The following is a 16678-nucleotide window of genomic DNA, read 5'->3' as shown; positions in this document are numbered from 1 at the left end:
AATATCTGCTGCTTTTCCTCTGCTCCAATCGGTTCTTCTGACCACATCCTTGTCAAAGTGGACATCTCTCTGGCTATTATCAGAGAACCACCTCACCACCGTCGAGTCTGGCATTTCATACAAGCCGACTGGCAGTATCCAAGCAGCCATCAAACTTATAGACTGGTCTCCGATCGCTACTTTCTCCAACATCAACTCATCCTGGGAATTCTTTCAAAGAAACTTACTCTCCCTCATGCACAGATTTATCCCATCTCGTCTTCACTTGTCCTACCCTTCCTCCCGCCCTTGGTTCACTGAAGCTTGTGGTGAGGCAGTTGTCCTGAAACAACTTGCCTTTGCCTCATGGAAAGCAAACCCAACTGAGGGTAATCTCAGTTCCTTCCATAAAGCTCTGAACAAGTGTGTATCTACCCTCAGGAGAGCCAGAAAACAACATCTTTCTGAGCTCAAGTCTGAACTTTCAAACCAATCTCCCACCTCAAAATCCTGGTGGCGTCTAATCAAATCTGTTTCTGGTGTATGTTCCCCCTCCATCCCTCCCTCACCTCAAATGGCCGCACTGCTGATACCGCACGTGAAAAGGCTGAATGCCTAAACTCGGTGTTTGCATCGAAATATTGTGTCTGAAACCCATCACGTTCTCCACCCACCTTGCCCAGTCGCACCCAACTGTCCCTGGACTCTGTGTCCTTTTCTCCTGACACGGTGGAGAGCTTGCTGTCCAACCTCGACTCCGATTCTGCAACCGGTCCAGACGGCATCAGCCCACGTGTCCTAAAAACCTGCTCCTCTGCTCTTGCTCACCATCTCTCTGTTCTATTCACCCTTTCATTTGCTCAAGGTCATCTGCCATCTACTTGGAAATCAGCAAACATTACAGCCCTGCACAAAAAGGTGTTAAAACAGATCCCTGCAACTACAGACCAATCAGCCTTCTGCCAATCATCAGCAAGGTTATGGAATCCATCATCGCTTCAGACATTAAATCTTTCCTCTTCTCCAATGGCTTGATTTCCGATCATCAATTTGGTTTCAGACCAGGTCACTCTACCCTGGATATGCTGCTTCTGCTCTCCCAACAATGGATGGAGGTCCTCAATGCCAAAGATGAAATCAGAGCCATATCCCACGACATAATGCGTGGTTTTCACACGGTCTGGCACGCTGCACTACTCAACAAACTCTCTTCCCATGGTATCCAAGGCCATCTCCACTCATGGCTAACAGACTTCCTCTCCTGTCGCAGTCAACATGTGGCCCGAAATGGAGTTCTTTCATCCCCTCTTCCTGTCCAGGCTGGAGTTCCTAAAGGTAGCATTCTGGGCCCAGTTCTTTTTCTGATTTTCATCCATGATCTCTCCGACTCTCTGGAAAATCCTCTATTTCTCTTTGCTGATGACTCCACTCTCTGCCGTACCATCTGTCATTCCTCAGACCTGCATGCAGCAGCTTCTTCGCTCACTGCAGATCTGGGTAAAATCACAAACTGGTCCAACACGTGGAACATGTCTTTCAATCCGGACAAATCTCACACTCTCACTATGTCTCTTCGAAAGGACCGTTTAGAAAACCTCCCCCATCCACTTTCTCAACAATCCTCTGCAAGAAGTCCTTTCTTTCAAGCTTCTGGGTCTCACTATCTGCCATGACCTTTCCTGGGAAAGCCACATTTCAAACCTGGCCTCCAAAGCCAGTCGCCAACTGGGAATCCTCCATCGTACAAAGTGCTTCCTTGGCCCACCTGAGCTCCTGACCACTTACAAAGCTTTCGTCTGCAGCCTGATGGAGGACTGCTCTCAACTCTGGGCTGATACTCCTGCCCCCCCCCCCTTTCTCGGCTTCCCGCTGTGGAAACCAAGGCATTTCAGATCATTGGCATCTCCCGCGATGAGGCTGAGTCTTTGGGCCTCACACTCTCTCTCACCGCAGGTTGGTCGTTGTTCTTTCTGTCTTCTACCATCTCCTCTGCAGCATCCCCCCCCCCCCACCCGCTCTCTCTGCAATTTGTCCCCACCATATTTCCACAGGGCACCCAAGGTCCGCCAACAACCCCCTTCTGATAAAACTACCAAAATCACGAATCACTGATCACCTTCACCCTTTCATTCCTCTTTTTCCCCGCCTTTGGAATAAACTCCCTCACTCTATTCAATCCCATTATTCCCTCCAGGCCTTCAAAACAGCTGTTCACCACCACCTCTTATCATCCCCCATCCAAATCCTCGATGTTTTCTACCCCCGATAATCCACCCAACACACCTCCTTCAAATTCCCTGCTTTCCTTCCTGAAAGTCCTTGTAATGTCCATCTTGTATTCCCCATGTTCCCCGCCCCATCCCTCTCCCTTCCACAGATCTCCTTATGTGTCTGTTCCCCACTGTTTTGTCCTTGCCTCTCCTGCCCCTCTTGTCTCATGCCCCCCTTGCTGTGCATTGTGTGTTAGCTCTCATACGAGCCTTGACAAGGTGTACAAAAAACCCACAAAAACGTGGTTTCAGAATGCATTGAAGTCAAACAAACACACAAACACACAAACAGACACACAGACAATCCTCAAATTGTAGTATGATGGCTTGTTATTCTGTAGATCTTTACTTCATGCCTTTGGATAAGAACAAAATTTTAACGTTAGAAATCGATGTTTCTCTTTGAGTGGTAATTGATTAAAATAGTCTTGATTATTATGTTGGAGGCATACTCGACTTTGTCAAGGCTCGTATGGGTTTGCATTGATGTGCAATCTCAATGATAGTTTTTATCAACTGAAACAAGACAAACTTATATGCTAACCGCAGTTGTAAGCAAAGATATATGCCAACTTCAGTTGGAAGCAAAGATGTATGCTAACTGCAATTGGAAGCAGAGGTATATGCCAACAGCAGTGGAAGCAATGTACATGCTAATATCAGTTGGAAGCAAAGGAATATGCTAAATTCAGAAGCAATGGTAAATGTTAACTTCAGTTGGAAGCAAAGGTATATGCTTATCGATGAACATGTCTTTCAAAACTATGAGTATGTCTTTGAAGATGTCTTTCAATCCTGACAAATGTCACACTCTCACGATCTCTCTCTGAAAGATACAAGGCCTTCATCCACAGCTTGATGGAGTACTCCTCTCCCCTATGGGCTATCTCGCTCTCCTGCCTCACATCTTGATGCCGTGGAAACTAAAGTCTTCAAGATTACTGGAATCTCTCGTGATGAAGCTGAATCTATTGGTAAGGTGGCTTATAGGAAATGCCGTTACAGGCTGGACAAAAGCACCAAATTTTCCACAGAATTTCTTTGAGGTACTATGACTAATTTCAGAAGGGTAGCCATCAAAAACTACTTTACCAAGACCACACGAGGAGGCACTCAAATTTGACACGAGAATTTTTCTGAAAAATTATTGTAAGTCACATGTCCTTCAGGTATTACATAATTTTCTGTCTCTATATATGTATAAAATCAATATGTTTCAGATTGAGGTTCTAGAAATAGTGATTTGCAATGAATACATCTAATATTTACATTACAGGAAGGCAACAAAGGTCGAAAAAAAACACTACAAGTAGGTGAAGGATTTATATATGCAGGTGACATGAGTGTTACCAAATTGTCTCTTTGTAATAATTACTTTTGTTGGTGTTTCAGATTGAAGCTGCACAATAATGGACTGGACACTTTGTGTTATTTGTCAAAGCAAACAACTGAGGCCTTAAAGTTCCCCTTGGACAGTACTAATCCAGGAGAAGCATCCGATATCTATAATCGCTTTCTCCAAAATGTGGCTTAATTCAGAGCAATAAATGCCTTACCAGTGAAAATTCACTTTGGGAGTCATGAAAGCAGTGACAGCTTTGTTGAACATTCTGCCAAATGGCATGCAGCCTGCCATATAAAGTTCAACAATACTACTAAACTACGAAGATCTAAAAAGAGGAAGATAACTCAAGATGAGGTTGCAGAAGATAAAGAGGCACATATGCGAAGGATCCAACACCAGGCTATGGATGTTCAAAGATGCATGTTCTGTAAGAAGGTACATAACCTGAATGAGTTCCAGACTATATCAGCTGATAAGAATATACAACAAATGGCCACAGACAAATAGGACACTGGTCTTTTTTGGCAAAAATGGTTGGAAGAGACCTCCCCGCGATTGAGGTGAAGTACTACCTGGAATTTCTTTCCAAGCTCAGAAACCAACATCGATCATTTCAGTGAAATAATGAAAAGTTATCTGATACTGAGGATAAGATGACAACGTCTAGGGCATTGTTGATAAGTTATATTGAAAACTCTGCTGAGAATGGAAGGTCACCTCTTGTTCAGGCTATCTGAGCTACATAGTCTTTAAACTGACTGTCTCAAAGATTTAGGCATTCATATAACTGTGCAACAAGACCAGGTTGAATGAGAAATTATTTGATTATTTTCCTGACATTCAAGAACAGTTTGATGGAGAAATAACATTCATGTACTTAAAGATGGTTTGGGAATTTTATTAAGGGATGCGATGAAAAAAACGTGATTTTGAAAATGCTCAAGTCCTGGCAAATGCTGCCAAAATCATCCGTGATGATATATTTCAGCATGAGGGTTTCAAGTTTGCTGGCCATTTCCAACCAGGATGTCAGCAAGACTCAGTTTCATCCGGCCTTGCGTCACTCATATCGATGATTCTCAATGGGACAAACCTGATAAATCTAGATAAACCGGAATCTCAGGCTTGTCTCACTACATGTCAAACTATTTTATACACAAAGAAGAGAGCAACAGTGTTCTCCTTATTTTCCAGACACCCACAGGAACGTGAGCCACCACTACCAATCTACACAGGTATTACCATCCCTGTAATGACCAGAAGCAAAAGTGTCATTCAGCACTTATACCAGATGAGTCTGTCTATTTCCTATGACAGAGTATTGGAGTTGGAAAAACATCTAGCTTTATCTGGGTGAGCACTTTGAAGATGATGGTATGGTCTGCCCTGCTCATCGACGCAAGGGAATCTTAATTGTAGGTGCTTTGGATTACCTTGACTGCAACCCAGCTCTAAAACTGCTTAATCATCATTTCATGGGACAGAGATCAGCATTTTTCAGTTCCCGAACAAACATTGAGTCTGGAGAATCAAGAAACCTGTGGCAATCCCACTAAGTGGCAAAGGTACACATACTCTTCCTGAAATGTTTGCATGTGTTCCAGCTGTTGCTCTAAAGACTGCAACATAAAGTAGCTTTCAGAGTTGCCTGGCTTTTGCAAAGTATCAGGACAATTCTCGGTCAAAACATGTTTTGCAGATAGCCTGTGTCAAACTGCAATCATGAAGAAGCAGATAGTAGGATAGTGGTCCACATATTCCATGCCTTGGCCCAGGGTGCGAAGAAAATTAACGTCTGCACAGATGACACAGATGTGGTAGTGATTCGGGTTGGCAAGTTCCATGACTTCACTATCAACCATCAACATCCACAAATAGACATGTGGGTGGAATCTTTGTTTCTGTAACACCAACGCCATATGTTCCACTCTTGGAAAGTCCAAGTCTCAAGCCTTGCCATTCTTCCACACACTAACAGGGTGCGACACAACTTCAACATTCTAAGGGAAGGGGAAGAAATCAGCATGGAATGCACGGGAATCATTTGAAGAAGTTACAGAAGCCTTTCTCGATCTGTCTCAACACCCATTTGAATATGTGGATACTGACTCTGAGGTGTTCAGGAAGATTGAGAGACTGATAGTAGCCATCTACATGAAGACAAGTCCTCTCAGTTCTGTAAATGAGGCCAGACTGGAACTCTTCTGTCAAAACAGCCCATCTTTGCAAATAATTACTCTCACTCAAGTAACAGCATTCACAATTATGTATCAAAACATTTTTTATGAGAAATAATCAGTTGTTTGATGTGTGTGTATACATAAGTATATGTATACTGTATATGTATATACTGTATATATATATATATATATATATATATATATATATATATATATATATATATATATATATATATATATATTTTTTACATTCAGTTCTGGAAAAAAATGAGACCACTCCAAAAAAAATGCAATTCAGCATCTCTGCATGTAAGGCAGCCATTCCATTCCAGTCTGTTGAATTCCAACACAGGCACACCCCATTCTACTTTGTGAGGTACTGATGAGGTGATCACCTGAACCGAATCTTATTTAACAAGGAAAAGTATAAAAACCACTGCTGTGATCATCACTATCCTCTTGCAATAGGACCAGCTGGATGGCAAAAACAGTGCTAGTAGTACCTCAAAAGGAATTGGAATCAAAAAAATAACTATTGACCATGCCAAAAGAGTTGAAAATAAAAGTTTTGAGTGAAGAAAAGAAGGGTTCAATCCTGGCTTTACTGGCAGAGGGATACAGTGGGCGTCACGTTGCTTCCATCCTTAAAATTTCAAAGACGGCAGTTAATAAGAACAAGATCAAGCAGCAGACATTGGGGACAACAAAGCTACAGACTGGCAGAGGGTGAAAACGACTTGCCACTGACAGGGATGACCGCCAACTCATTCGAATGTCACTCAACAACCGTAGGATGACATAAAGTGACCTACAAAAAGAATGGCAAACGGCAGCTGGGATGAAGTGCACAGCGAGGACGGTTCGAAACAGGCTCCTTGGGGCAGGGCTGAAGTTGTGCAAAGCTAGAAAAAAGCCCTTCATCAATGAGAAGCAAAGAAGAGCCAGGCTGAGGTTTGCAAATTACCATGAGGATTGGACCGTAGAGGACTGGAGTAAGGTCATCTTCTCTGATGAGTCCAATTCTCGGCATTGCCCAACACCTGGTCGTCTAATGGTTAGACAGAGACCTGGAGAGGCCTACAAGCCACAGTGTCTCGCAACCACTGTGAAATTTGGTGGAGGATCGGTGATGATCTGGGGGTGCTTCAGCAAGGCTGGAATCGGGCAGATTTGTCTTTGTAAAGGACTCATGAATCAAGCCACGTACAAGGTTGTCCCAGAAGAACACTTGCTTCCTTCTGCTCTGACAATGTTCCCCAACTCTGAGGATTGGTTTTTCCAGCAGGACAATGCTCCATGCCACACAGCCAGGTCAATCAAGGTGTGGATGGAGGACCATCAGATCAAGACCCTGTCATGGCCAGCCCAATCTCCAGACCTGAACCCCATTGAAAACCTCTGAAATGTGATCAAGAGGAAGATGGATGGTCACAAGCCATCAAACAAAGCCGAGCTGCTTGAATTTTTGTTGCAGGAGTGGCATAAAGTCACCCAACAGCAATGTGAATGACTGGTGGAGAGCATGCCAAGACGCATGAAAGCTGTGATTGAAAATCAGGGTTATTCCACAAAATAGTGATTTCTGAACTCTTCCTAAGTTAAAACATTAGTATTGTGTTGTTTAAAAATGAATATGAACTTGTTTTGTTTGTATTATTTGAGGTCTGAAAACACTGAATCTTTGTTGTTATTTTGACCAGTTGTCATTTTCTGCAAATAAATGCTCTAAATGACAATATTTTTTATTCGGAATTTGGGAGAAATGTTGTCAGTTGTTTCTAGAATAAAACAAAAATGTTCATTTTACTCAAACACATACCTATAAATAGTAAAACCAGAAAAACTGAAAATTTTGCAGTGGTCTCTTAATTTTTTCGAGAGCTGGTATATATATCTATGGATATATATATATATATATATATATATATATATATATATATATATATATATATATATATATATATATATATATATATATATATATATATATATATATATATATATATATATATATATATATATATATATATATATATATATATATATATATATATATATATATATATATAATATATATAAATACACATATATACATACATATATATATATATATATATATATATATATATATGTATGTATATATGTATATTTATATATATTATATATACATTTACATATATATATATATATATATATATATATATATATATATATATATATATATATTTATATATATATATATACATCGCGTGATTTGGTATGACAACGTTCGCAATGATGCCACAGCGAATTAACAATCTTTATGTGATGCAGATGCAGCTCAACACCAGCAAGCACGTGCTGCTATGTCTCCATCTCACCTACAATCTCTGCGTGATGCTAATGCAGCACATCAGCAAGCTCGTACTGCTATATCTCCCTCTCGCCAGCAATGTCTATGTGATGCTGATGCATCTCAACACTGGCATGCACATGCTGCTATGTCTCCATCTCGCCAGCAATCTGTGTGTGATGCCAATGCAGCTCAACATCGGCCAGCATGTGATGCTACGTCCCCATCTCACCAGCAATCCGTGCATGATGCCGATGCAGCTCAACACCAGCTTCATGAAAATTGGCATCAATATGTTGCACCTGAGGCAATCAGGAATCTTTTGCACTGACAATGCCCCTCTGTTGAATCTTTTTGTCTGGTACGGCAATACAATCTGGATAAAACCACTTTTTCTGATCTTGCCGTATATGAACATACTAATGGTCTTATGGACCAATCATGTAGTCATTGCAACGCAATGATGTAGAAAAAGGAGCGATCGCGTTTGCGATGACTATCAATAAAAGCCATGGTCAGAGCCTGTGGTGGTGTCGAGTCCTCCTTCCCACCAGTGTTTTTACACATCAACAGCTGTACGTTGCAGCAAGTAGAGTAGGAGATGCACTCGATATGCGCATCTTTGCTAACCAGAATGAATTCCGGATAAGGAGAAGGACTGAACATGTTGCAGGCCTATGAACACGCAATGTTATTTATCGTGAGATTGTATAAACTCAGGAGCAGATCCACAGTGACATTTGGAGGGTCAATGACTCCCAAGAAAATGTTGTATTTTTAAACTTAAAATGGACTAATTCGGCTCAGTAAGTAAACAAAACCTTTTATAATTAATGACAACAAACAAAAGCTAAATGTAAAAACTGAATTACCAGGAGCCCCCATTCTCCCTTCCCTTACCTGGATCCACCACTGAAATAAAACGTTTTAAAAAAAAAACTTATCATCACTGTTGTTTGTTGTTACAAAGCATAAATTAGGCCAATGTCAACAAAGCCGATGCCCCCAAAATGCTAATTCACAACGTTTGTTTCAGTGCGATGTATAAAACATGCTTCCTTCCTCATTTTCACTTTCATTCACCATTATTGACACTTTTATTTTGCAATTTATCATATATTTTCACTTCAACGTCTGATCTCTCGGAACATAAAGCAAATTAATTATATTATATTTGGGCAATAAGCGTGCGGATGACTAAAATTAGCACAGACTTGTTAGCAGTAAACATAAACTTCAGGGAGCATGCGAGGCAGCACATCGTTGCCCATACACCGCCCAAATAAATGGAGAGTTTTCCGCGGAACTCCGGTCCGTGGTTCCCTGCTGGTGTTCGTGAAATTACAGTTACTTATTACATGTCTACATCACAGTAAGAACTTGTTGTGCTGTATCCAGATTACCTTCAATAATTTCAGAATGTGGACATTATCAACTTTTGCCATGTTTTCCAACAAAATTTGATTTTTTTTTCATGACTCATGAAAAATGGATGTTTATTTGGTACTCGAACATGGACAGTATCCAGAAAATGATACTGCTCTTAATTATATATGATTTCCTGTGAATACATGATTACTTCATACATATTATGAATTCCACAGTTATTCCTAAAAATCCCAAATTTAGCCAAAATAATTGAAATATTAAAGAGCAAATATAAATAAAACTGTCAAAAACATTAAGACGACAAGAGATATTGTCCACCATTGTCCCCCCGATTTGCAGCCATCACATGTGTGAAGCATTATACACTGTCTTTTATATTTAAAGTAAATAAATGTCCAGGTGACATCTATATCAGTTTAATTTTTTGCATTGTTAACTGTTTGGTGTTGATTTTCTTTCCAATAACTGTTATAAAAGACTGACTGAGGACATATGTCATATGTGTGGGTAATATCCTTTGTTTAATTTAACTATCACCTCCTGAGGTCTCATTGTCCTATTTCTGGATGACTACCCTTCTGAAATGAATCATTATGACGTAAGGAACATTGATGGAAAATTTGGCACTTTTGCCCACCCAGCAACAGTATTTCCAAAAATTTCATTAAGCCACCTGACTATACAAGTCTATCACTTTCCCATCGCAGACAGGTTGGTGGTCTCTCTGTCTTTTACCGCCTCTTTTCTGGTCTTGCACCTTCTGCTCTTTCCATACTTTGCCTCCCTCCCTCCTCCCCCTCCCCCCCCCAAGGTTTCTGCAGGGCTCACACAGTCCACCATAAACCACCTTCTGATGAAACTACCTAAATCCAGGATCAACTGCTCACCTCCACTCATTTGTTTTGTTTTTTTCCCCCACCTGTGGAAGCGACGTCCACATTCTCTTCACTCACATTCTTCCCTTCAGATGTTCAAGACAGCTGTTCACCACCATCTCAGATTGTCCGCAATCCAAAACCATGATCTTTTCTACCTTCATTAACCCCCAACCCCAATTGCTCCTCATTCCAATTTTCCCTCCTGTGAGTTTCCTTCTGTGTCCATCTTGTCCACACCATGTATCCTCTCCTGCCCCTCATTCCTCTGCACACTCAATGTTTGTCCAAGTCTGCCTCTATCTTGGCCTTCAACTCTGCTGTTCATGTTTCCCCCCTCTCTCAACTGTTCCTTTTGTCCTGTTGCAACTTGATCTGTCCAGTGTACAAATACCTGCTCTTCCACGAGCTGCAACTATGCATCAAAAAAAAAAAACTCGGTTGGAAGCAAAATTACATGTTAAATGCAGTGGGTGGTAAAGCTATAAGGAGTAATGGTTATAATGTCCATTCTGAGTCTGGGAGGTCGGTGATTCAAACCCCGGCCAAGTCATACCAAAGACTTCAAGAATGGTATGTGTTGCTTCCTTGCTTGCTACTCAGCATTCTAAAAGGAATAGAGAATGGACGAACAACCATAAGTTGGTAATAGTGCGGGCTTTGATGTGCCTAATTGCCTCCTCTGCATTGAAGTTACTTGTAAGGGAACTCATTATTATATGCTGACCTCATTTGGAAGCAAACGCATGTGCTAAGCATAGTAGGGAGGAAAGAAAAGGTTACAATTAAAAGTTTTATGAATGTAAAGGTTAACGGCATCTGCAGGATGTATTGAGGCATTTGCATCTGCCAATCACTAATCTTTGGTGCTTTTATTACACGTCATTTATCACACCAAATGCACCATTACTTCCTCCGTATTTGACAGATTTTGTGTTTCGCGGACAAATGGCAAACAAGAAAAGCTCAGGGTTTGATGTGAAATGAGAAATGAGTGTTTAATGTGTAATGTGGTGGAACGTGCAGAAAAAAAAAATCGATATTTGAACGAGATGTAAAACTGTAATAGCCAATCACCTTGATAAGTAGCGTTTACAAAGATGAATTACCAAAGGAGGTTTAATAAAGCATATAAATGTTTATAAATATGACGTTTAAAATATCATTATTAATGGATTGTATCAGAGATGAGATGGTTGAGTTTGTGGAGTGGTTAGCAAGGTTAGGTTGGTGGGGTGTTTGGTTGCGTAGGTCAGGTGGTCTGAGGGATCCCACATGGATTGCACTTACAAGGTTCTTCATGAACTTCCACAGACCATGGTGGAATGATAATGGCAAAATAAAAACATCGGATAAATTGAAGGTGCTGGGCATCCTCTGTCGATCTAAGACCTCCTGGGAAAATCAAAGTGATTCACAGTGTACAAAGCCTTGTCGGTAACTCAATGGAGTATTTTTCTCCAGTATGGATTGGTGCCCAGCATTAATCTTGGATTCATCTGTGGAATCTAAAGCTCTCAAAATTATTGGAATTTCCCATGATGTGGCCGAAGCACAACGTATGTTGCTTTCATATAGCGAGCAGGTAGGTGGTCTCTGTTTTTTTTTTTTTACCGCCTCTTCTCCAATATTGCATCCGATGACCTCTCACTCCACCGAGTCTCCTTCTCAACTGCAGCAGGATGCACACGTTCTCCAAGCAACCCAAACTTCCAAAATCCAGGTTGACTGCACACCTCAACTCTTTTAGTCCTCACTTCTCCCATCTATGAAATTACCTTCCAGAGGCCGTTCTGTCTCACTCTTCCATCCAGGGCTTCAAGCCAGCGAAACAACATCTGTCATGTCATCCCCAATAATTCTGACCCATGATCTTCATTACCCACATGAACCCTCCCTAACCCAATCATCTTACTTGCTACTCTCAGCATTTCCTCCCCTCCTCCCTTTCTTCTTATCCTGTTACCCACTGTCAGATATACAGCACTTTGCTCTTCCATGAGCCTCGTTCCTGCAAAGAAAACAAAGAAAAAAAGGAAATATCTGTGTGAGCACAGATATTATATCCACAAAAGTATTGCAACAGAACAACCAAACTTGAATGAATCTTGCCAACCTTCACCTGTGTATTTTACCACAACGCACAACCGTGTGTGCCATCGAAAAAGGCTTGGCAGGATTCTATTTTTATCAGTAAATGTTGATAAATATCAATTTCAAATCACACTTACCTTCACAGATCGATCCCTGTGTCGTAAGAGGCGACCAGGGTTGCGTCAGGAAGGGCATCCGGCGTAAAACATGTGCCAAATCACTATGCGGATCATACGGATGATCCGCTGTGGCGACCCCTCACGGGAGCAGCCGAAAGAAGAAGAAGAAGAAGAAGACTTACCTTCACAGATCGACGATAAAGAAATTCCACAGGTAATAGATTAAATTTATCCAAAGGGGACATGAAATAATTTCCATGGATGGTAAAAACTGCACTGTAACAATACTAGAGGTGTGTTAAGTTACCAAGCAGCAAGCGAGCGCTTGCCAAGCAGCTTTTTTTAATCAACGGTTTCCAATGGAGTACTTGCTTGAGTCCTTAAGCCACTTGGTGAGCACTCTACACGAAGCTGAACACACCCCACATCATGAAGCATGCAGTGAAACATACCAGCACACATGGATTCTTCAAGAAATAGCGAAATAAACATAAGAAAACCGATATCTCAGTTGTGCATATTGTTTGAATACCTGCCAGGAATTCACAGGACATAGACTGTTGATATTTAGCGAAGACAGGAAGGGAAGTAATTAAAGTATAAAAAGGAATTGTTTGCTTCGGCATATGTTCCACAGCGGTCTGTGGCACCATGAGTACTTCACATAAAACAATTTGCATTGGTGGCACAACTTTAAATCACCTCCACATAATATCTGCTCACAAAGCTCCACTCATACACACTGTTCCCAAAGAGTCCCATATATATATATATATATATATATATATATATATATATATATATATATATATATATATATATATATATATATATATATATATATATATATATATATATATCTCTCTCTCTCTCTCTCTCTCTCTCTCTCTCTCTCTCTCTCTCTCTCTCTCTCTCTCTCTCTCTCTCTCTCTCTCTCTCTCTCTCAGCCTGTGGCTGCTGGTTGCATCATTGGTTGGGACGCGGCTATGCCGCTGATGTAGTGTCCCCCTTACCAGTACACTGGTGCTCGTTTTGCCGACCTCGGAAAAATGACAGGCTGAGTCAACCTCCTGGTGTATATTAATTCAGCGGCCGACGGGGCTTGAACTCAGGACCCTAGGATCCCAAGCCACCACCCGAACCAATAAGTCAACACCAGGTTTAGAGTCGCAGCTAAGAGTATATGATGCAAATCCCATCAATACAAACAAACCCCAGTGAATGGAAACAATGGATCCAGATGAGCCTTGCCTTCTTGAGACGAGCGTTCTGCAGGATGAATTGGCGAACGGTGTAGTTGAAGGTGATGCGAGTGGATTTCAAAGTAACCAAGATGCCCCCGCACTCTTCGCTGGCTTCCAATGGCCAATATTGATCAGCCTTTTTCTGTGGGAAGAATGCAGGGTTGACAAAGGCCAGAGGTTACATTGAGGACCAAAGAACAAGCAATGTAATTGGCAAACAAATGGCAGGCAAGCGAGATAGAAATACAGGCAGAGATACATATGGGAAATTGAGCGACGGCCAGAGAGGTTACTAAGACACTGCGTAAACCTTTGGCAGATTGAGAGCATGCCAACAGAGCAGAAACACGATGGAAGAAGCTGTCTATTAGGCAGGAAGAGAAGTCAGAAGAGTGTAAATCACACACAAGCCACAAATAATGACTTGGCGATGGGATGTCTCTTGGGATGTTTGGTTTATTTGGTATCGGAATGGAGATGGAAACAGTGGGTGGGTTAACCAACGGCAAAGCAGCCGTTTTCAAGCTGGTGCAAATATTAATAAGAACACAATTCCCTCACAGAGCCCGAAGCTCAACATTTTAATTGAAAAAGTTATTTTTTTTACTTCTTTCCAACCCATCTGAGACTCCATGAACACATACTGGAACATAGAGTGCATTCCAGCCTCGATGCTGACTTCTCTGTGTTACGAACATTATTCGTCAGTCAATTCAAGCCAAATCCGATTTCCCAACAAATCAAACGCACTACAAAGAGGCTTTTTACTTTCAAAATAAATATATTATTCTTCACCCTTGCATTTTAACTTCGTGTCACTTGAGTTTAAGGAGGTTTCTTTAATAAAAAGTTTCAGCACATGAAGACCCGATGCTGTAGCTAATCAGCTGATGACTTTTTTTCATGACTAACACGTCTTAAGTGGCCAACAGACTGGAAATTGAACATTGTTAAAAAAGTGTTTTTTGACCATGGAGCATCCTGAAATAGGACTATCTTAAACATGGTACTGTATTTGTATACATAATCTGCGAAGGAAAATGGCCAGGAATAAACAGAACTGTTGAACAAATATGTGTAGCTGTTGAGCTCAACCACGTAAACCTCCTCTATCAGGTTGGAGCAGAGAAGATCTTTACAGAATGAGAGACATCTGCTGAGATTGCAAGGCAGACGGTGGTGATACGAGTTTCCTTGCAAGGAACTTTGGAGCAGGAGGAGGCCATTCGGCCAATTAAAGTTTGCGGTATTATTACCAACTTGTGGTTGTTTGGTCCATGATCTATCCTTTTACATTGATCAATGAAGCAGCCGTACCATTTTTAAAGTGTTTGGTATGACCCGGCCAGGGTTTGATCTCTCAGACTCAAAGCAGACGCTCTAACCCATTAGAGATATGCATCTTCTGCAGTAGCACAACACTTCTTTTCTATCAAGACATATATATATATATATATATATATATATATATATATATATATATATATATATATATATATATATATATATATAGTGACTCATTAATTTTTCTTAACTCAGTAATTCATAAATTTGTATCTTTTGTGTGAATATTTGTAATAAAGCAAACAAATGAACTCCAGTAGCCAATCGGTTGCATCCTTTCAGAGAGCGAATCAATGGACGAGATGCTAAAAAAGGCAAAGGACTCATGGTAGTTCGTCATCGTGACATGTCAGAAGCTCACGCACTTTTTCTTACAAGTTTTCCTCATCCTTGTTCACGAGTCATTCAACACGTCAATATTTAAAAGTGATTTTTGTTCGACATCACCAAGGTTATTGAGCAAAGGGGATTTTGTTTGTTTGGCGAAACAACCATGATGACAATGAATGAGTCTCCTCTGCTTGCCCTCTTCGACGCCATTTTGAAACTGCAGCGGCTAAACACCAAAAAATCCTTCCTTCTTCACCAACCGCTGGAGAGACTACGACGGGTAATCATCAGCCAGACTTCATTGGCAACATGTCATTTCATTTTAAATGTGAGTGAGATTTATTTTGTGTTTATTTAAGCATCATCATCATAACCTGCAAACTGAATGGAATAATCACCACATTATATGTGTGTGTGTGTGTGTGTGTGTGTGTGTGTGTGTGTGTGTGTGTGTGTGTGTGTGTGTGTGTGTGTGTGTGTGTGTGTGTGTGTGTGTGTGTGTGTGTGTGTGTGTGTACACAAATATATTTAATTCTTAGATACTTTTTTCATAAACTTGAATACAATTTTTTATATACTTAAATATAATATTATGTATATATATATCTGTGTATACTGTATCTATATTGTTGCGAATTCGTGCCCGCCGGCGTGCGGACGGCCACGTAACTCAAATCGCGGCACGTCGCCCACCGGACGGACAATTCAGTCGTGACCCTCTCGGACCAACGCCGGGAGCTAGTCACGGGTGGGCCTTTTCACCTCACCACGATCGTGCCAATCGGCCACCCGCGTCGGATAGGGTTGTTCGCCAAACTTGACCTACCTAAGTACTCACGCGGATGGTAAACCGGGCGATCGTACCTCGCCGCAGGTCGACTCTGAACACGAGCCGCTTGGGCGGCCCGTTCCGTACTATCGGGATAACCGAGCGGTGTTATCGTCGACCTCGACGGTTCAGATTATTTACCGGGCGTTTTGCACCAACTACGAAACCTTTACGTGAAGCAGGATGGAGATTCAATTAGAGAAAAGACGAAGCGAAACGGGAAAACAGTTCACACAATGCACATTTATTTCCCGGCACAAGGAAAGCACGTATATACAGCCATACAGTCAAAATGCACATAAAGCAACCAAAACAATAAAAGCAACAACGACGCAGAGTTAATACCGA

At 41.2% G+C, this 16678-nt stretch overlaps 1 protein-coding gene across 7 annotated transcripts in view; it reads right to left on the bottom strand.

Moving 5' to 3' along the window:
- The window catches only part of LOC147008802 (receptor-type tyrosine-protein phosphatase gamma-like), a 732556-nt gene that overhangs the window by 122141 nt on the left and 593737 nt on the right, over positions 1–16678 (bottom strand). For all 7 annotated transcript variants that reach the window (XM_085863992.1, XM_085863997.1, XM_085863993.1 and 4 more), the window contains one exon: positions 13835–13969. In XM_085863992.1, coding sequence (XP_085720118.1) covers positions 13835–13969 — 135 coding nt within the window. The remainder of the gene's footprint in view (positions 1–13834; positions 13970–16678) is intronic.

This window comes from Eptatretus burgeri, chromosome 18 (assembly GCF_056783735.1).
Source record: "Eptatretus burgeri isolate ZD-2024b chromosome 18, Ebu_testis_v1, whole genome shotgun sequence".
NCBI lineage: Eukaryota > Metazoa > Chordata > Myxini > Myxiniformes > Myxinidae > Eptatretus > Eptatretus burgeri.
The sequence above is the reverse complement of the archived record's forward strand: the minus strand, read 5'-3'. Positions and strand labels throughout refer to the sequence as shown.